General features: G+C 33.0%; 1 protein-coding gene across 4 annotated transcripts in view; it reads left to right on the top strand.

Moving 5' to 3' along the window:
* The window catches only part of LOC145241443 (LIM domain transcription factor LMO4.1-like), a 332,041-nt gene that overhangs the window by 207,383 nt on the left and 101,075 nt on the right, over positions 1-23,583 (top strand). For all 4 annotated transcript variants that reach the window (XM_080104402.1, XM_080104403.1, XM_080104405.1 and 1 more), the window contains one exon: positions 4,256-4,550. In XM_080104402.1, the coding sequence (XP_079960528.1) occupies positions 4,256-4,550 (295 nt within the window). The remainder of the gene's footprint in view (positions 1-4,255; positions 4,551-23,583) is intronic.

Here is a 23,583-nt window from a genome sequence, read left to right as displayed (position 1 = left end):
ACATTTGAAGCAATAAATTAAAAAGTATGGGATGATACCTTCTATATTATTATTTTTCTTTAAGCATCCCCCCCTGTCATTCAGTTTAAGTCTCGTATAAAAGCGTTTTAAAAGTTCATTTTGAAGTTATGTCTAATCTCGTTTAAAAATAGGGTAATAAAATTTAGATTGAAATAGACCTAGGAAGTTTTAAATAATTTTAAACGTGAAACGAGACTTAAATATAAACATATGCCATATTTTTACACAATTTAAGTCTATTTTAACTAAATATTATTACCGTAATTAAAACGAAACTAGAGGTCAATTTAAAATAAATCTTACACGTTTTTAAACGCAAAGCGATACTTAAATATTAGTATATACCATCCCCTGGGCACTTCCTAGGTCTATTTCAATCTAAATTTTATTACCCTATTTTTAAACGAGATTAGACATAACTTCAAAATGAATTTTTAAAACGCTTTTAAACGAGACTTAAACTGAATGACAGGGGGGGATTCTTAAAGAAAAAATAATAATATAGAAGGCATCATCCCATACTTTTTAATTTATTGCTTCAAATGTATTACCTTATTAAAATAGCATACAAAAAAAAAAAAAGATAAAATAAATAAATAAAAATTATGGTGTGCATATATAGAGTTCCGGTTCCGGTTAAAGACAGATGAGAGTCGGTTGAAGAGAGACTGAGGCGGACATTAAGAGCAGTTCTCAACTACCGGGCTTGAAACCGTCGGTACCGACTACCGATATGAATGTAAATTCCTGTATATATTATACAATATATATATATATATATATATATATATATATATATATATATATATATATATTACAGTATTCAACTCGGAAAATATCCTAACAATGACAGATGGACGCAAACAGCTGAAGAGAATATACATGATTTATTTAAATTATCTACAAACCCATCTGTATGGAATGTGAAACACTAAAGAACCGTTAGAAAATCTTTCTTCAAAAGTAATATGAACAATTTATTTGAATATACTAATAGAGAACATATCTCTAAATTCCTAAAAGAGCAAAAATATATCAGAAAACCGGAAAATAATTAATCTTAATAATAAACGTTACTGACATTTAGTAACCCATTAAGGTTTTTAGGCTTTTATAAAATATATATGTCGATTAAGCTACACTGAATATTCGGCGTTTCATCCACTCTAGGACTCCTCAGGCTTATGAGTGGATGAAACGCCGAATATTCAGTGTAGCTTAATAGCCATATATATTTTATAAATTACTAACTAGCTCTACCTACGTATTGAGCACTTTTGAAGTAAATACTTAAAGTTTACGCATGAATCTATACTTTCGTATATTAATTTTATGTGAGTAAATTAAGTAGTTATATATATATATATATATATATATATATATATATATATATATACTTTTCTTTTACTAAATCTTTCACATAGTGTTTTCAAACCTCCGAGTACAAATATAGAGCTGGAGGATATATCTAAACATTTATAAATGTTTAGTATTGATTTTTATACACACAAAATGCAGATGAAGAAACTTTTAATCTTATAAAGCAGAAGGATTTATTTATTTATTTTTACCAAGATTTAGACAGTGATGGATGACGTCATAATTGACCTGGCATTACTTAGTATGCAGCGGCTTGCAAAGATGACCTAGATTACGGGGGGAGAGGCCGGTGTACTCATCTGCAAAGGAGGGGTATCCAATCATATCTAATCCTACTCTCTGTATTAGGATTTAGACTGTCTTTGAGGCATACAATAAAGGAGTTTGCCCCGGGCATTACTAGCTCATTGCCGAACCTCGGCACCTCATAGATTAAACGATAGCAAGAGAAATGGCCTGGAACGTTCAATCGGTTTTTAATTAGTACCATCTTTACAGCATAGTTTAGGTGTGTTTTAACAGCAATACTAAAATCTCTATAGTCTACACAATCTGACTTTAGAGTTAGCTTACAAAGCTTCTCATCTGTATTTTACACAATATACAATTGAACAAATAAACGTTGGATTTGAATAAAATAAAATTCACATCAAGTGCTCTTGAAAGCCAAATCACAACGTAATATTAAGGAAAATAAACAAATATTTTACTTGCTTGAAATTAATAATTTAAATATATTTCGAAGCTAAACTCCATCCTCAGTATGTTTTCTTTTTTTTTCGTTCTTTCTTGTAAAGGTCCGCGTGTTCTCAGCGGTTGTATTTTGAACTGTTAGAACTGTGCGTCGGCAACGCGAGATCAACGTCAAGGGTGTGAGTTTCATTATAGAAACGTTGATTTAATTTGAATAAAATAAAATACGCATCAAGTGAGCTTGAAAGCCAAATCACAACGTAATATTAAGGAAAATAAACAAATACTTTACTTACACCGTTCAACATTTCACAATACAACCGCTGAAAACAACGCGTCGATCTTTACAAGCAGACTTTTCGTTCTCCAACTTTATAACATGGCAAGAAAGAAGAGAAAAAAAAGAAAAAAAAAACAACATAATGACGATGGAGATTAGCTCCGAAATATATTTAAATTATAAATTTCAAGTAAGTCAAATATTTGTTTATTTCCCTTAATATTACGTTGTGATTTAGCTTTCAAGCGCACTTTATGCGTATTTTATTTTATACAAATTAAATCAACGTTTCTATAATGGAACGCACACCATTGACGTTAAACGTTAGATTATCTTTTTCTTTTTTTTTTCTTCGCCCATATTTAAACTCTGCGAGATGACGTCATAATTGAAATGACATTTCCTAGGATACAGCAGTGTGCATAGGTGGGAGCGACCAGATATGGCCTAGAAAATCTAATCTAAAGAGTAATAAGGGTTAAACTCGAGTCATTCGGACAAACAAGAAGTGAAGCCCAGGTATCATCAGCGCATTACTAAAACTCTGCATCCCACAGATTAATTGATAGTTAGAAAGATGCGCTAGAACACTCAAGCGGTATATAATTAGTTCCACTTTTGTAGCAGAGCGCGGACGCGGATTTAGTGGCTGTATACAAATGCCAAGCCTGTGCGAAGTGACGTTATAGGGAGAAAGAAAAGGATAACAGATATATAAAAGACATGTGCACAGATCGCGGATCACGTTCGAGGGGTCAGGGATCAGGATAACGATCACATTAACGTCGTAAGTGACGGCATAACAGTACGATAAGTTACGCGTAGCAGGATAAGAGGGAATAATTTTTTTTTTTTTGTTATTATTAAAATCTGAAACAGCGAGTTGAAGTGCTTTCCTTTTCCTTGTCTTTTTCTTCTTTGCGTGTTGAGTCCCGCGTGTGTACATGTTAATATTAGAGTAAATGTGTTTATACGTGTGTAAACGTGTACAAAGTTACACGTTTACTTCTCGGATGGTGATGTTTTTACCTTCCCGTAAGTTCGCTACAACACTACAACAATAAATAGGCCTACGGACTTGGACAGTATCTCTGATAATGTCAGACGTCTTATGCCCGGCACGGAAAAATTCAGCATTAACCATTCTATGATTAAATTCTACACTTGCACTCATTTCTGTAGTATTTTTAGGTGGTTAATCAGGAACACCAGACTCTAAAGAGTACAGCGACCAACATTTCAGATTGATAATGCCGCTTAAAAAAAAAAAAAAAAAAAAAACTAAAAAAATTGCGGATTGAAATTACTACCAATTTATCATTTTTACCCTGTAGTTGTCTCCTTTGTGACGGAGTCTACAACATAATGAGCCCCGAGTGTGTACATCTATTAACATTCCACTTTTAAAGCCTGGTTTGCCTAGGGCTATGACAACAGCATATTCTTTTCCTTGTTTTGATTCTAGGTATATATATCCATTGATATCTTATGTTTTCATGTAGCGATGTGATCGTCGGTTGATTGTGTTGGGTACATACTCGAGAGTCAAAATAATTAAAAGAAATATGCTGGTGTCATAGCCCAAGTTATATCAAGGGCTATGACAACAGCATATTCTTTTCATAGTATTGACTCTCGAGTGCGTATCCGTTATTATCTTATATGCTTTCATATGGAGTGATGTGATTCTCGGTTGATTACCTGTGTCTAACTGTGTCGGATATATACTCGAGAGTCAAAACAATGAAAAGAATATGCTGTTGTCACAACCCTAGTTATAACACACTAGCAAGTCTACAGTTTTACTTTCGAAGAATTCCATTGTAGGCTCGAATTTACCCCGGAATTGCTCATACTATTTATTTTATTTATTTTTTTCAGGTAATGAGGAGCATCTGAATATGGCACCGAAGACCACATCTGTCGGCGGTATGCCCGGCGACTCGGAAAACACAAACAGCCCGGCCGGTGGTATGAATAACAACCAGTTACCGAGGGCCAAATCATGCGCTGGATGTGGTTCCAAAATCGTTGATAAATTCCTGCTGTTTGCGATGGAACGCTACTGGCATACTGGCTGTTTGAAGTGTGCTTGCTGCCAGGCACCCCTCGGTGAAATCGGTTCATCTTGCTTTACGAAGGCGGGGATGATCCTCTGTAGAAATGACTACATTCGGTAAGTTCATTACGTGTACGATTTTATAAAAGAAGTATTTTACTTTTATTCTGGTTTTGACTTTTTATGTAAAACTATGATTAAGTTAAACTAAGATTTTTTTTTTGGTCCCCCGACAAAAGGAAGGTGGACCTGTAAATTCACCGTTGTCCGTTCGTCCGTCCGCACTTTTCTCAATAACTACGCCTTGGAATGTTTTGACATTTGCACAAAGGTCGTTCAAGTCTGACGAAGGTACTGGATCGTTAATACGATTCGGTAACAGAAACATGTGTAATTAAATAAAACGGTAATAAAATAATATATATATATATATATATATATATATATATATATATATATATATATATATATATTAAACTCCCTTACTTTGCTTACGAAAGCTGGTATACAGAAACGTCGCCTACAACTAGCGAAAATGCAACTCTTTTCGTAAGTAGTCCCGCAAGGTTTGTTCTGATGGTCCAATAGTTAGAATAGTTTGATCTCACACAATGTGAAGCACTGATCAGACGTAATACAGTGAAGCTATTAGTCTGTGGGTGAGCATACACCCTCGTTGATTTCGACGTAAGAGCTATATCACAACCACTAAGTTATTTAAAATTACACACAGATGGTTTGTTTATAGTGGTGAAGGCTCAGTACAGAATAAACCGCACTTTTTACAACTGCTAATCTCGATCGGTGCAATTACTATCACTAAATATAACATACAGTAAACCTCGGGTTTTTTTTCATCATAGTGTTCCTTCTCCTAGATGCATGTCTTAACGAAGATTGAGATTGTATCCCTCTCAGTGGATTAATCGCACCTTCAGATACCAACCTGGACATTTCTGTCCCGACGTGGTACATACAACACCTAGCCTTCCCAAATTCAGGCAGTACTGGCCAGGATCAATGATGTGATTATGCAATATATATATATGAGTGATGGGGTGATTCCAGCATTTTTCCCGATTCTGATTCTTTATAAATCTCTAAATATTTATCTATAAAATTGTTATTTTTCCTGATTACCGTAAGACGCATTTTAAATATGTAGATATTTTCCTAAATGTAAAATTACACTTATGAAGGATGATTTCTATTATAGAATCAATATTTATTTTATTCGTGGCAACAATGGAAGATTTTGCTTTAAACAAAATCAAATAAAAATAAAAAAAAGAATCGTTTTTGGCATCGGCGAATAGACCAATTTTTTCGATACCTATTCCGATACCCCTAAATCTGTCGATTTTTCTAGATTCCGATTAATCGTCCCAACACTAATATATATATATTTGAAAAGAAAATAGCGCAATGGTTAGAAACAAAACCGTCGTTTAATAGCGCAATACTCTCTACAAGGTGACACTGTCATTATTTCAACTTTGTGGACTGCAACTTTACCTGCCGTCCCCCTTTTTTGCACGGGCAACGACATGTATATTAACTTGTTACTGTATATTAAGCCGTAAGAGTTTTATCTGCTGATACATATATACTTTAAAACATCCTTACATAAACACTCTAAGCTAGAGAGCAAGTGTAAATCAGGCAGTATTCAAATTAACCTCTGACACTATCTAAACCTTAACGCATTGAATATTATAACAACGCTTACAGTATACGTCCGATAATTTGATTAATATAGACTCCGAATTCCCTTTCTATTGATAATTCATCGCTGCCTGGAAGTTAAATAAAAGAATGGATTTAAAGGTAGCTTTACAACTGTTTGAATTCTTCACTTGGCAGTAATTATCATGCCCTGCACTGAGCATTGCGTTAGTATAAAACACTATCCTCTGCAGATAAGAATACTAATTATTTAATACTAGAAGGGGGTAACTTTGCTGGTCGTAAAATGCACTTAAATATATTTTTAATTCATGCAAATTTCATATTTATTGCTACGGGCTAATTATCTATTTACCATATATATAGTACTGGTTTCATAAGTTAAAAAAAACAATGACTTAAATGCCATATGCTAGAATCGAAACCGAAACATTTAGTCGCGGTTCCTACTGTTTAATCTAACCCGACAGACAAAAAAAGTTTTCAATGAAATCACTTTCAGCAACGAGAAATTGTTTCGCATGCGCAAAAAAAACAAAAACAAAAAAAAAAACATGTCGGCAAGTTTAAACATTTTGCATTTCAACATGCCGACTTCTCTACGTATTCGTAATCAACACACAGATTTTACTCATGATAAACTATTCTGTATTTGTGTATGATTACTACTTCAGTGTAATGCAATCAGTAGTTTTAGAGTTTATCGATTAAATATTTGCACATAGACTCACACACATGCATGCACTGTTTTATTTATATATACAGGGTATCCCAATAAAATGTATACACTCTTTAACTGACCATAAAACCAACCTTTATTATAATAAAGAAAAGTGCCATACTTCAAAATACCGTGAACAAAAATAGAAACTATCTAATTATCGAAAGTGTTTAAATTGTTGGCCATTGTGGTCCATGAACAGCTGACAACCCCCACTGATTGAATCAAAATCCTTTAGTTCAATTGGAATATTGACACATCTTATTTCAATGATTGCTTTCAACTCATTCATTGTAGCTCGTCTTGTGGTGTGGACCCTGTGTTTAACATTGCCCCCACCACCATTACCACACCAGCCCCCACAAAGAGAAAAATCCATTGATGGAGGGTCAAATCCGGTGAGTGTGGATAGTACTCGATACTTTCTCTTTGTCCTACTTATCTGTTTCACAGGTGACTATCAAGATATGCACTGACGTCATGATGGTAGTGGGGAAGTGCCCCATCCTGCTAAAAGTGTCATTCTTTATTCCTGAACAGCTTTTGGGAACGTGGTATAGCGTATTCATGTAGCAAATTGAGATAGTTTAAAAAGTGTATACATTTTATTGGGACAATCTGTATGTGTGTACATATATATAATAATTGTTCTCTCTTATGACGGTCACAAGTCGATAGTCTCTTAGCTATACCCTATTAAAGTTCCCACCTGTATTTTACGTTAATATTCAGCTATCAAAATTGTTATATCGCTAGTAAATTTTAATCCAATATGATTGACCGGTAAAACAAAACAAACAAAATGGGGTGATAATCACAGGGCTCTAATACCCAGTGTTTTGACATAAAAAAATGTTATATGTACTAGCAGGCCTCCTGTGTTGGTAAATAAAAAAAATCGAAAAAAATACTATTAAAATAATCTTTTACATATACAATAAAAATCGAATTAATTAAATTCTCCTTAAATTGCCTTATATTATTTGTGGTGTTGCCGATGCCAGAGTTAAATCCCTTTATCACGAAATTACCTGGTTTTATCCATATACTTTATCGATATAGTCGAAGTGAAATTTCCACTCGAATTTAATACTATAAAATATTTTGTTTAAACATTAGTCAAAATATTAGTTTTTGGTTTATTATATCATTTTTATATATTCAATTTTGGTTTAAAATTTTTTATTTTGTATTCAAAAGGAGTGGAAATGGCCTTGAAAATATACACTGAAACTCTGTATACACCCTGGATTGTCTAGATTCCAATAAGTCGCGGCAACAAAAATGAATACGTTATGAGCATGGGTAAAAATCTTACCACACGCATGTAGTGAAGAATGATAGCAATCACCCTGTTTCATTACTATTGAAATAAAAACAGCACGATACTTTTGAAGTTGGGTAATTGGCTACGATATTCACTTGTCTCCAACGAATACGTCTAGGCGGCATGGACGATTTACTATAATTAACATTTATTTAGAAACATTATGTATTCATATAGATGCCTTTGTCTGTTTGTATACAAAGAGTGGGAGAGAGAAACACGCTTTCACGAATTATTATGCACATATGTAAAAGCAGTTACAAAGACTAATTGTAATATATATATATTTCTTCAGTGGTGAAAAAACTACAGACAAGAGTGCTCAATGTGTAGCCAGAGTAGTATAAAGGAAATTTATTGTGTGAGGCCAGAATGAGTTTACATATTGTTTCCGCTAGCGGAATGTAAATTCATTCTGGACTCACAGCAATAAATTTCCTATATATATATATATATATATATATATATATATATATATATATATATATATATATATATATGTATGTATAATGTGTGTGTGTGTGTTTAGGCATCATCTTTTCTCTATGGTATGTTTCATTAAATAAAATAGACGTTTTTTGTCTATTAATTTTATGTTGGATCCTTTCCAACCTTCGAATAAGTCTTCACGTCTGGCGGAGACTGGCTGATGTAATCACCATATTTATCATAAGTTCGAGTACTTTCTAATCCTTAACGATTCTTCGTCACGAATAAATTAATCTAACGTGTTTTTAACAATTTATATTTTTTTTCTCTTCATTGGTTAAAATTAATCGCATCCTGAAATGTTTGCAAAGCTATTAAAATAAATAACTCTACGAAAACTTCAGGATGTTATTACTATTGCTAAAGTTTATTTTATTACTAGTTGTTTTTTTTTTAATTTTATTAGTAATGCTTCTAATATTTCAAATTTCCGTTTATTATTGGTTTCATCAAGTATAGATGTGTTGTGAACTGAATTTTTACTAAATTGGGACAGAGGACAGGAATGTTGGTTAAGTGGTTAAATATAGCGCTATATATATATATATAAAATAATAAAGCTCCCCTCTTCGGTAGAGCACTCTAGTAAATTATCTTACTCGCTACTTAATTTAGCTGAAATAATGCGAAGCTCGCGGTTTGTTTACAAACAAACGTTTGAGCCCTCTACGAGTGGCGGACGGATGTTTATTTAAATAGACATTCGGAAAGTTTAATTTCGGCCACCGATTCCGTAGTCAGGGGGTAGGACTGCCGACTGTCATCACGACGGTTCTAGGTTCGATCCTCAGCTTGGGAGAGGTGTTAGTCTAGCGGCACTGATGAGTTGTGAAACAACGAAACAGGTCTGTATGTCGATGACTAAAATATATTTTATATATATATATATATATATATATATATATATATATATATATATATATGACCTGGGTGCCATCAGCTTGAATCAAAACCAAACCATCCAACTCTCCACCTTCATTCTTTCCTCTGAGGCACGCCTATACGTGCATATATATATATATATATATATATATATATATATATATATATATATATATATATATAATTCATCTATCATTCTTTTCTTTAAAAAAAATTAAATCGTCCGATGGTTGAGGACAAAATTCAAGCAATATGGAACGGCCGGACGATCCGTAGAGGTTTATAATTATTTAGATACTATAGTGATGGGAAAATTCTAATATTTTTCTCGATTCCGGTACAATTACCGATCTTTTTTTTTTAACTCAATAAATATTTATTTTTATAGTTTTTTTTCATTGATTACCTCGATAACCCATATGAGATATGCATATATACTCGCTAATGTAAAATACACGTGTGGCAGCGGACTACAAATTTCAGTTTTATTTACAATTTAAAAGCGCTAAATAGTTATCATTAGTACCAGCAACGGTGGAAACAGTCTATTTTTACATCGGAAAATGGGCAAAAAGTTTTCCGATTTTGAAGTCGTAAAAATGTTCCGATTTTGTAGGTTGCAATTAATCGTCACAACACGAATGTATACGTTATGATTAAGGCTTTTACAGCAGCATGTTCTTATCATTATTTTGCCTTTTGAATATATATCCGTTAATATCTTATGTTTTTATATAGACGGATGTGGTTCTCGGTTGATTAAATGTGTCTAACTGTGTTGGATATTTACTCGAGTCAACAGAATGGAAAGAATATGCTGTTGTTACAGCCCAAGTGATGAGCATAGGTAAAAATCTGACCACACGCATGCAGTAAAGATGAAATTATTCGGCTTCATTTCTAGTTCTGTAACAGAATATTCATTTCGTTATTTTGACTCTTGGGTATATATCACTTAATATTTTATATGTTTTTATATAGACTGATTGTTACATGATAAGGGCTGTCCCCTTTTCATGTAAGTAACAAAACATAGGGAATTAGTTAAATGTAAATATGAAATGGGATAGTCAAGGATTCGAACTTGCGAAGCTAGATTTGGAATTGAAAATTTAAGTTAAAAGTTAAAATAAATACAGAATGTTATTGAAATAAGGAATGTGGAATTGCAATTGTTTAGCTTACATATCTGTTTATTGGGAAAGGAATGTAATGATGAAATTTGTTCTGTTATAAAAATGGAAATTAAAATAATGAATTTAATCCTCAATTGAAATTGTAAACATGTTATTTGAAAAATAGGTTACTGAACTCGAGGTCATGTCAAGTTTGGCAACGTGACGCATGTCATCCCACGCGTTTTATGAGCACATGTTTAATCATGCGATGACGTGACGAGTTCTCAATATAGGTAGAGTTTTAGATGCAGTCTGGGAGAAGAGTTGGAGAGGAGCAGAGAGGTTCAGACCGATTCTCCGTTAGAATAAAGGCGCCCTCTAGAAGTGAGAGGGTTTTAGAAATAACCATGCAACAACTTTGAATCCCTGAGATAAAATCATGTCCGACCGGTCGAAGATGAAATAAAGGACGTCAACATGTGTTTTTGTATCTGCGTCTTCGTGTTGTTATTCAACAGAAAAGGTATTGTCCATTTATATTATAAGAACTTTGTGAAAATCATCATCTCAAAAATAGGTAAGAAATATATGTATCAATATTTATAGAAGCACTTCCGTTCATACAGAACTGTCTCTCATTTATATATACCTGTTTGTCTCTAATATCTGATCTCTTACAACATGAACATCTTAAGACGTATGAACACTCAACACATGGACACTCCTAAGACTCTACTCTCTCACTAAGACCCCCCTAAGACAAACCAAAACAATACATATTATACGTCATAATAATACCACCAGTATAAAACATATCGATATTTAGTACCTACTAAAATAACACAATTACATATGATGTGGTTCTCGGTAGAGTAACTGTGTCTGTGTCGGATATATACTCGAGAGTCAAAACGATGAAAAGAATATGCTGTTGTCACATCCCAATTCATTACTATTGAAATAAAAACAGCACGATACTTATGAAGTCGGACAATTGGCTACGATATTCGTTTGTCTCCAACGAATGTCTAGGCGGCATGGACGATTTACTAGAATTAACATTTATTTAGAAACATTTATCTATTCATATATTTGCCTATGACAATGTTCTTTATGTATACAAGAGAGACAGAGAGTGTGTGTGTATCACGCTTTCACGAATAATTATGCACATATGGTAAAGCAGTTAAAAAAACAATTAAAAAAAGGCTTTTTTTAAATTGTTCTTATATTCAAAGAATGTTAAATGCTTCTTTCCTTCTTCCATTATGTTCCTTTCCCATTTGGAATAATAAAAACAAACTTCGTGTACAGATCTTCGTGGGAAATTCATATGGGATCACTCAAAATTACAAACGTATAATTAATATGTCTCTAATGCGTCTACGCGTTTGAATTCGCCGTACGTCTATCCATTGGGGAGAAGGGAATTGGCAATGCGAGTTTTATTGGCGCACTATTCTTGTGTTCTTGCTGATAATAGAAAAATTCTGTACAAAGGTTTTACTTATGTTGTCCCAATTGCCAATAATTATTTTACCGCCCAGATCCCCACTTTCTCCAATCGAAATAAATCTCTCAGCTGCGTTCGTAGTCTTCTATGACTCATTAAAAAAAAATAGAAATTGCACCCGACAAGGCGTGAAACTATTTGATGTAAGTCGCTAAACCTACTTCTTCAAGAAAGAAAAAAAAAGCAATAACCAAGAGTAAATTTTAATTATAGCTCTAGCATCTACAAAAGCATAACTGATCCTTCCAATGTACGAAAAATCCTAGTTAGTTATTAACGCTAAAATAATGCATTTCGAAACCAATTGAATAAAAAAAAATTACTAGAAGCTATATAAAACTCAACAAACTACAATTAATAATATTATCTGTTAAACTAATAACATTTTAAAAGTATTAACGGAATAAAACTTATGACGCTAAATTTGGTATCACGGAGTTTAAATTATTAGGTTCGTGCAAAAATAATGTCGGTTTTGTACGGTCAACTCTAAAAATAAAAACGACATAATTTTTGCACCAACCTAATGTAAATGTATTTCCTAGAACAGTGTGAAAACGTTCTCTCGGCATCCGTTTCACAGCTACTTTTTGAAAATATTTTTTCTCGTATGCATGTATATGTATGTATATGTGTGTATATATATGTATATGGATGTATCTTGTACAGACAAAAATTAGTTTATCAACAGACACTCATAATGAAACTCGATGTTCAGTTTAAATCGACTCCCCACCCACTAACACAAGCTACTGTTCTGGTGAAATACGCCCTGCTTTAATAATTTCAAATCTATATTGTCTAACTGTTGATATAGGGTAGTGTTTGAACGATTTTTAAAAAAGGTTGAAATAAGACTTCTCCATTTTATCCTTTATTTTATTTTAGCTCGCATCTTATGACCTTTGCTTGTTTTTTTTTGTTTTTTTTAATAACTTTTCTCTTTTTTCCTCTAGCATTAGATGGTTTAGAGTCGCCGGATGAAGTCTCATTGACAAAAACAAATGGCTGTCAGTAGCGACAAAATGTAACTGTTTGCCTTCGAATAACTAAGACATATTTTGCTCTTGCTATCGAGCAATGTCTAACAACCTCGTTGAGTTCATTAGTTCCTACTTTTGAATAAGTGAAGCCTGGATATATATATATATATATATATATATATATATATATATATATATACTTATATTATTTTTATATTAATAGTAGACGATCATGATGTACACCTCAATTTTTTCAAATCTATAATTAAGCTGAACATTACTGTTATTTTTAACGATGTGTGCTATAACGTATAAAATGCATAAGCATAGTCAGCGTAATCAGTTGTTACTTATGTGCGCTCATCGTAAGGTTTATCTTATGGAATACCATAATGTCTATAACCTTTTTCGTCTAAACCGAACCCGTAAAATAAATCTCGTCTATTATTTTCGGTATAACCTTTAATTGTCTTTGAATGTCAGGGGCTTCACATTTCTGAAAAGATCGTTTTAAAGGAATTGCTGGATGCAAAAAGCGGACACATCTTTCCCGGGAACACGAACAGATATGCGGTTTTTCTCCCGCTGACCTTTTGTAAGAGTGCGGTGCGATAGATAAGGCGCTATATGCACATGCAGCGCAAAAAAAAAAAAAACTACGTGCACGTGTTATATATATATATATATATATATATATATATATATATATGTATGTATGTTCACATGTATGTTTCTAAATTAACAAACTTGAGATAATGGTCAAATAGTGTATAGAACTCAAAATACAACATAGTTATAATGATCTATAGTCCTATAAATGTGAGTTCTTTTTTTTTTTAATTGATATTCATATTACAAACTTTTTTCTATTTATTTAAAAAGAAAATACAACTTTGTTATATGTGTCGTGGAATTACATTCATCTGCAAAAGTTCTATCTAATTTGAATATTCTTTTAAACATTCGTTTTAATTAATTCCCTATTAGTTTAATCAGTTTTCTTATGGGATGATCATCTTTAGTGAACTACTACGTGTAATTATTTTTCATGCAGATATTCTACATGATTTATACTTGTGTAATTTTGGCGTAAAAGTTTATAGTGAACACAAACATCTCTCTCTCTCTCTCTCTCTCTCTCTCTATATATATATATATATATATATATATATATATATATATATAATGTACGCGTATATATATTTGTTGAAAAATTTTGCCTACCAAACTCCCCTGACAGTTTTTGGTCTATAGACACTGAACGTTATATATTCGCATCCATGCGAAACTATATATTTGGGTTTTAGCCGGGGAAAATCGGTGGAAAAATATGAAAATTAAAGAAATTGAATTTTCCAGGTGAAGATCACAGGACGGCATTAGCAATATACATACGTAACGTAATAGCTATTGGTTCATATTTTAATTTTTTGCCTTTCAACAAACATGTTTTCATAGCTCATGCATTAACGTCAAAGAAAAAAAAAAGTAAACTGTAAGCTAAACGCTTTAGTTTCGAGTCTGGGTCGTGATGCAGGAGTCATCGCCAAACCGGAAGTGGCGAAGGTTTCAATTAAGGGCAGTCAATCGCAAAGAGCAGGTGATTTTCGAAAATATCTGCGAAAAAACGACCCCCTCCTTGGAGAAAAGTGTCCAGTTGAGGGGGAAGAAAATCCTGTTTTTAGCCAGTTTTTCGATATTTGTCGTCTAAAGGGTCGAGCCTTCAAACGACACCGATCTTTTGAAAATCCGTCGCCTCTGTCGAAAGTTCTAGAAATACATACATACATACATACATACGTACATACATACATACATACATACATACATACACGCATTTAAACAGACAGGTGAGATTTGTCTAAAAATAACCTTGCAACCAGTGAAACGTGTAAAGTCCTGAATTGTATATCTTATCTATATCTCCGCTAATATAAAAAAAGGCACATTGTGTGTGAGTTCCCTATCGATTCCGAAACAGCAAGGACGAGTTTATTTTATTTGGAGAAGGGGGCCGATTTCATGTAAATTGTCTGGAAATGTTTTTAAATAGGTGTTTTATTTGGAAAGCCTCCAGTTTATATATATATATATATATATATATATATATATATATATATATATATATATATATATATATATATATATATATATATATATATATATATATATAAAGATTAATAAGATTTAGACGCTGCTCGTACTTTAATGAAGCAAATTACTTGTTAAAGCAGTGTTTTTCCACCAGAGGGTATTTTACTGTTTCGGGATGAGGGAGAATTCACGCCACATATTAGACAAACTGAATCTAGGGCCAGAAAAACCACAGTGTGTATCTCGTATCGCTACAGAAATTTTTTCTCTCGGCTGTTCTTTATATTAAATTAAACTAGCCTGGGTGACCGGCGTTGCTCGGGTGTTTGGAGGTGTGTATTGAGCAAAAAAAAAAAAAAAAAAGTGGGAGTAGGTAGCCAGGCTCGAACACCTGCCGCGAAGGCGGAAAAGAAAGTGAAAAAAGTGGTGTTTTAGCTGACGTCTCCATGACGCAACCGAAAGTCAAAAGTGTTGAAATTAACCAAAGTCAATCCAACGGTGACGATGAGTAAGTAAAATGTCGGCGAAAAAATCGACCCCTTTTTTTTTTTACAAAATGGCCGAGTTTAGGGTAGAGCAATTAATGTTTTGGTCCAATATTTCGATATTTGTTGTCCGACACGTCGGGCTTCAAAATGATGCCGATTTCGTTAGGATCCATCGCCTCTGTCGAACATACATACATTATTTAAACAGAAAAATGGGATTTATATTATAGATGCTATTATGTTTTTATTATTGTTGTTAATATAAATACACAATATTAGTCTGGTATTTTTGGAAAGGGAAAGTCATTGTTATGCACGAAGAAATGTTTAATGGAAATCGCCACTGTATATATTAGTTCTGGGATTGAGTTTTGTTTGAAATCCGTTCCTGTTTACATATTCTCGTTAGCGATAATTTGCAATTAATTTATCACTTATCTCTTATTAAAGTATTATCCATCCCATCTTTTGTTCTATGCTATTAACGCCCTTTCTGAATTTATACGTGGTCTATAACACTCGCTTCAGCCACTCAGTTTATGAACGGTCAAAGTTATTAAATTTAACTCTACTATTTAATATATATATATAGAGAGAGAGAGATGTTTGTGTTCATTCTATATATCCACAAAAAGATGTATAAACACAATTCGGCACATTATTTAATTAGCAGGCAAAGATATATATATATCTTTTATATTTTATAGAGGGAATTAGACCTGGATTTTAGAGAGCAAAGTTTATTTTAATGTATTAATAATGTAAAAGAACAGTGCTCATAGTAATTTATGATATATATATATATATATATATATATATATATATATATAAAGCTCGGTATGTATATTTATCCTAGAGCTATATTAGTATTGAATATAAAGGTTAATAATTGTGAATTTTTAATCAGGTTCAAAAAATCAGGTTCCTTTTGAAACTGATCAAAAAGGAAAAACAAATAAAATAAACATTTTATTAGTTTTCCCTTTTGAAACTGATTCATAATTTACAATTATCAATCCGTATGTTCAACACACACACACACATATATATATATACACACACACCCACACATATATATATATATATACACACACAAACATCTATCGAAGTATCTATGTATATGTCTCTCACTGTCTATCTATTTGTCTAACGCTCTCTCTCTCATATATATCTAATAATTTATATATCTAATTTTAAATAAATAAGAATGTAAATATACTAAATACTAACCATAATGGGGGTGATAAGTAGTTAAATGGATTAATCCGTAATCTTATAAATACAAAACTGATAAATTAAAAAATATATCCATTTTAAATGTGGAAATTGATGAATCGCACAGGTAAGAAATAGTATGAAAAGGTTAGTAACTGCAATTAAGAATAGGAAATTGGATCAAATGTTTGTAACATGCCTTCTTCCTGAGATTTAGGGTGGTGGTGTTTGATCAACACTGCTGGGGAGCCATGATGTAATATACTGTTTTGTTTTTAAATCCGCGAAACAGTGTTTCATGGTAAACAACTGATGATACCTTGAAAAGTAAATTATTGGTACTATTGTAAATTCGAGAGCGAGTTGATGCAGTGATTGCAGGTGATTAAATAACTTACTGACTGGATGGTTTTCTAACGAATGATAAAAAAATATTTTTTGTATAGTTTTAAACGTTGAAAACTTTAAAAACTATATATATATATATATATATATATATATATATATATACATATATATATATACATGAATGAGAGAAAGAGAGAGAGAGTTAATATTGTTATAAAGTGAGGAGAAAGAGACTAATTTTGTATTATGCATTTTTTTAAATATAAAATTAAACGGACTTGAAAACTATTCCATGATCCACGCTCATTTTACCAGATATGAATAGGTGCGACAACATACCGCATTTGTATATTCTACTATGCCGTATAAATAACAAAGCACTAACTACTCAACATTCTTCTTTTATATGTATGTGCGTGTGACGGTGTAAAATTAATTTCAGCTGACATATTTCCTCGTCAGCTAAAATGTATTTTAAAATTGTAATAAAAATATCTGCATTACACGCATAAACACTTTAACACTATTAATAATCCAAATTGGCAAATCCCCCCCACATATACATATATATATATATATATAGATAGATAAACGTGTGTAGTATGAACAGTGTGTGTGTGTGTGTGCAGCATGAATGTATATTTATGGCATATACACTACACAAATGCGTACATGTTTCAGTCATTCCGATAATAAGCAGGTCTCCTGTGGGAATGGACCATGAACACGTTTTTGTAACTTACTTATATAGACATACTTTGTCTACTACTACTACTACTACTACTACTACTACTACTCCCCAAATGTACTTATATACTAAACATTGTTTTAGTAAATATTCCAAATCTGTACAAAAAATATTATAACACCTTATATTATGTCCATGAAATAACTCTCTCATATATACATACATGATGATTGCAACGTCTTGTCAGACGAGTGCCACTTCCTCGGACACTTAAAATCCATGAGCTCACAAATGACTTCCATCGCAACAGGACCATTTTTATAGACAAATGCCTGAGGGAGTATCTATACACAGATGATGTTACAGAGTCTTAGCTTTGTATGACAGCTAAGTCTCTCACTCGGTTCAAAATGTTGAGATCCAGCAACAAGCAGAGCAAGATAGCTTGCAGCAAGGTAAACTGCAGACCAGTTTAATGCGCTTACTGGTCTCCCGCTTTATGGTTTTTTAAATCATATATACATAGACACGCACATAAACATACATATATATTAGAGAGAACTTGAATGCCTACTAGATACTATGCTCGAAGATCTATGGTTTCATTGTACGGGGGTTTGTTAGAACAGCCCGGCATGTGCATACTTTTCGCAACAAGTAACAATATTCGAAATCACATTGTATTCGCGGCCTAAATAAGATCTCTCCATGGTTAACCCACACTGGCTTTTTACGAAGAATGGTGCACCTTCTGTAAGCGGTGTTAACTCCAGTAATAGTATGAAGTAGGATACGCTACCAGACTAGATGAATTTTTGTTTGGAAATTCAGTAAAGACAAAAGCTCTACAAGAACGGTATATTATCACATATTTAAATCCTCAATTGGGGAGAGGAAGATTATATTTTCAACTTAACTCAGTGATTGAAAACCTTACTGGAATACTCGAATACCCATTTATCTCATATACAGATCAAGTGTTTTTTTATTTTATTTATTTATTTTTTTTAAAACGGAATCACCACTTATTAAGGCTCAGAGGCCACTCGAGGGTAAGGATTAAAGAGTGTGCAGTGGTCAAAAGGACAATATCACAGTAATCGTTAGAAGTGTAAATTGGATTACTTAAGGGGAACGGCGCATAAGGAACTTGTTTACGTTGGACTTGAAGACGACCATATTGTAGTTAGCTGGCAAGCAGGTAAACGGAAGAGAGTTTCGCAGGAGTGCAGTTCTAAGAAATTAGGTTTAGGCAGATAAAGAGTGCGGGAAATTTATGATAGTGTTTTCAGCTAGACTAGTGTTTCTCGTGAATGTTTAGCGAGCGGGGGCACCATAGATTGGAGCTCAGACGAGCACTTGCTAGAAGGGGACACCATAGATTGGAGCTCAGACGAGCACTTGCTAGAAGGGGACACCATAGATTGGAGCTAAGGCGAGCACTTGCCATGCACATCTTGATAAAACAGACAGGCTCGCAACGTCTCTTCTGTTAGCACCAAGAATTTTTTGATTTTTAAGAACTTTGACAGAATATTTTCATGATTAAGAAATTATAACATATATCCATGCAAACACGCGTGTGTGTTCGTATATATATATATATATATATATATATATATATATATATATATATATACACACACATAAAAGGGAAATCATTTATGTGTATATTTATATGCCCGTATCAAGTTACGGTCTTAAGATTGCCACAATACCTTAGAGACAGGGTGTAATATTTTTTTCTCGCATTAGTTTTCTAATATAAAAGTACTTACTGCTCGGGAAAACAAAGTTATTGCTTAATAAAAATATTTAGCATATTTTCTTTTAAAAAAAATGCTCTGTTGAATTTTTTCTCGAACATTTTTTTCCGCGTAATTTGGCATGGCGTTTTTTATTCGTTACTATATATATATATATATATATATATATATATATAGAATTTTTTTTTTTTTAAATATTTTTCCTTATTGTTTGCTGATGTTTTCATTGTTTGCATCAAACGACAAATGTAAACTGTCAAAATGACAACAACAAAAAAAGATGATTTCACTGCAAAAGAAATAAAAAAAAAATCTGTTTTCGGCAAACGCAATACAAACATTGACAATCGGCAGAGAAATAAATCAGCGGGATGTATTTATTTACTCATTTCGGATTTTTTTGTCGTCTAAACTAAATATGACGCGCGCTGGTCTGCGCGCGCGCGCACAGACACACACACACACGCGCACGCGCATATATGTATATCAATATAAACAAATAAGAAAATTAGGCCCATGGCTTGCATCAATACTAACGTTAAAACGGCCTATTTCAAGTAAATTAAACGTTTCACAACCAGGGATTTTTTCCTCAGATGCCAAATCAACAAATATGGCTTTTTTATGAGGACCACCCTCCCAGGCTTTGCCTTCTCTTTTGATAGGCAAGAAACTGATCCCCCTAAAGAGCATTATTCGAGAATACCTTCGGGATTGCCCGGGCATTTTTTGAGACCTCGATGCTACTCTCTCCCTGGTGTGCTGGCTATAAAATCACACATTCCCGCCCTTGTGTCGCACCCTGCCACCAATTTTGCACAATAGATGCACCGGCGTATTTGTATTCTACTTATGTATGATAAAAGTCGCTAGGTAAATTAATTTGCATATTAGATTTTAAAAAGTTAATTGTATTAATTAACTTTTTTCGTTTATTTAAAAGATATATATAATTTTAATATAACAAACATTTCCATGTAGTAATATTATATTATCATGTAGTAATATTATATTATTTCCTGAACAAACACTTGACATTTGTGCTCAAATGTTAATGTCTTTAAGGGACAGCTTTTATTTTCAAAAATGTTCGATTACTTTATATATAGCAAGTGAAAAGGGAAATTGATTTCCTCTTTCTTTTTCTATCTTTTGTTTTTGTCACATTAAAAAGGTAAATTAAATTCGTATCAAACTACCTTAAATATTAATCGTTGTTAATCTACAATGTCAAATGAGTTAACTTTTCGTGTAAACAAGTATGTTTTTATTATTTTGAATTAATGCTTCAAAGATTTCCAGTACCGAACTTTATGAACTGACTAGCAGGGTGATCCGACGTTCCCGGGATTGAATGATGACCGACGAATGTTTCACCCCACCATATTTTTATTGTCATCGACAAGGGGGCTTCTTCAGTCTTTGACAGACTATAGATACCCCATCGTGGGGGTACCTGCGCGAGAAATTTTTGTGGCAGGAGGTGCGCAACATCTAACCACACCTCTTCTGAGTAGACATTGTTAAATACCAGTGGCAAGTGGATTATATATACAGAACGATTGGAAAAAATGCCAAGATAAGTAGAGAGCACATAGAGCGCCTAGAATTCCCAAATGGTCACTCATCTGGTGCTAACCAGGCTCAAAATTGCTTAACTTCGGTGATCTGATGAGAACCGGGGAGTCAACGGGATTATGCCGTATATTTCACACTGTGTCATCGAATATCTGTAGTCTACATTGCACTGTAGAGAACCTACCGTTGATTTTATAACATTATTTTTCTACATAATGACTTTAAAATACAAAAATCAGCGTACATTCTTCAATTATACTCTAAACAGAAACATTCATTTCGAACGTGCCCTTATATCAAAGAACCTACTGTTTATTTTATAACCTTACCGGTTGTGCGGTGATAATGGCTTGAATTTAAGTTGAAAATGAAAACGTCAAGTATCATGGTGTAAATTGTTTAAAGCAGAGACACCCATTTCGAACGCACTCCTGTAATATCAAAGAACCTGCTGTTGATTTTTATATGTCGAGCCTTTCTGCTTGTGTGATGAAATTTCTCAGATGCACTTGTGATGTTAGGCTGTATGAGGTGCTAACTTTGGTCAAAATCGCCTGTTCCTTCTTTCATCGGATTATATTGATTATCGATACTTATCGAAGACATTCCAGTAAGAATACTGTCTGGCACATAAAGCACATTCTTGTGAAATTTCATAAAAATCGGTCGAGCCATTTTCGAGTTCATATGGAATTAACTACTTTAATATAAATAGAGCAAAGTTCCTTTTTAATTATAACAGCAAGTCGGCAAAACCAGTAAGTCCTTGAAGGAAGTCGAATTAATCGATTGTTAACTGGTGCTATTTGCCAATACTTTTTAACCCCGTTAAATACAAGCTCAATTTCCCCTCGTTTTACGATTATATGCTATGTCCTAAAACAACTTCCAATTAAATTATCCAAATTAGGTGTAATTAATGCTTTATCAAAATAATCCATCTTTTGTTTACTTTTGATGATTTCTCCATAGTGTCCAACATAGTGTCTTACCCTCCGCTTTTTTCCCGATGCAATATCTATCACTCTCGTTTCTGTCAATCACCGTCTTGATACATTAAAGGTACAAGATAAGAAAGAACTAATTTAACTCGAGATCATTTACTAACGCAACACGTCATATTTTCTAGTAAACTTTACACACTAATAATAATAAAAATAATAATAATAATAATAATTATAATAATAATAAAAATAATAATAATAATAATAATAATAATAATAATAATAATAATAATAATAATGTACACACAGTACTCACTCTGTTGCCTAGTATGCAAACTCAACAATTCTTAAGTTGAATAGTTCGTTTTTTATCCTGCCCTTCGGTTCATGACTAAGTTTGTTACTGTAAATTAGTTTATTGTATTCTTACTTTAAATTGTATTTTGTCAAGACACAATACACTAAATATATAAGATCACAGTGTAGTATCTGTTCTAATGCTACACTTAATTTGTCCTTACTCAATGGAAGGGAAAACCCTTCTATATTAAGGCAATTTTTAAAAATTTTGCTCTTTCCAGAGTGTCCCCTTTTAAGGAGCTGGGGTTTCCCCACATTAAAAATGACTTTGTGTTACATTTTGCTTTTGCGAGGAAGCAACTAAATACCCATAGATTGATTTCATCAAGCACGTGTAATTCACGCTCACAGACGGCAACTGTTAAAAAAGTACACTACTAAAAATTTGATGTCGAGCAATATGTTTCTTTATTGCAACGTCAACATGTTGCGAGCTAAGTCTAATCTATAATATAAATCTCACCTGTATGTATGTATGTATGTATGTATAAAACTTTCGAGAGAGGCTCGGGATTTTCCCGAGATCGGTATCATTCTAAAGCTCAACGACTCGGACGGCAAATATCGAAACAATTGGTCAAAAACATTAATTCCTTCACTTTCAACTGGGCAGTTTTCCACAACGAGGGGTGGATTTTTTGCGAGCCAGTTTTGCAAGTCATCGTATCGGTTGAATAGACTTTTCTTAATTTCAGCGTTCTGAACTTCCGGTCGCGTTATGGAGTAGAGATAAGCATAGACACATATATCACAGATGTAGTATATTTTTATATATCTTTTACTGTCCTTCGTGCTAACCACTTCTTCCTCTTTACAGTCGCAATTCTTATTGGATAGAAAGTGAACCTTTTACGTCAAACAGCCTGCATACTTCCAAATATTTATTTGCACAACATATAAAAATACATACTTGTGTTATGTTGATTAATCAGACTATCGTTCTCATCTTG

This window comes from Euprymna scolopes, chromosome 20 (genome assembly GCF_053919585.1).
Source record: "Euprymna scolopes isolate OS-2025 chromosome 20, ASM5391958v1, whole genome shotgun sequence".
Classification (NCBI taxonomy): Eukaryota; Metazoa; Mollusca; class Cephalopoda; order Sepiida; family Sepiolidae; genus Euprymna; species Euprymna scolopes.
Note: the sequence above shows the minus strand (reverse complement) of the source record. Positions and strands in the feature narration are given on the sequence as shown.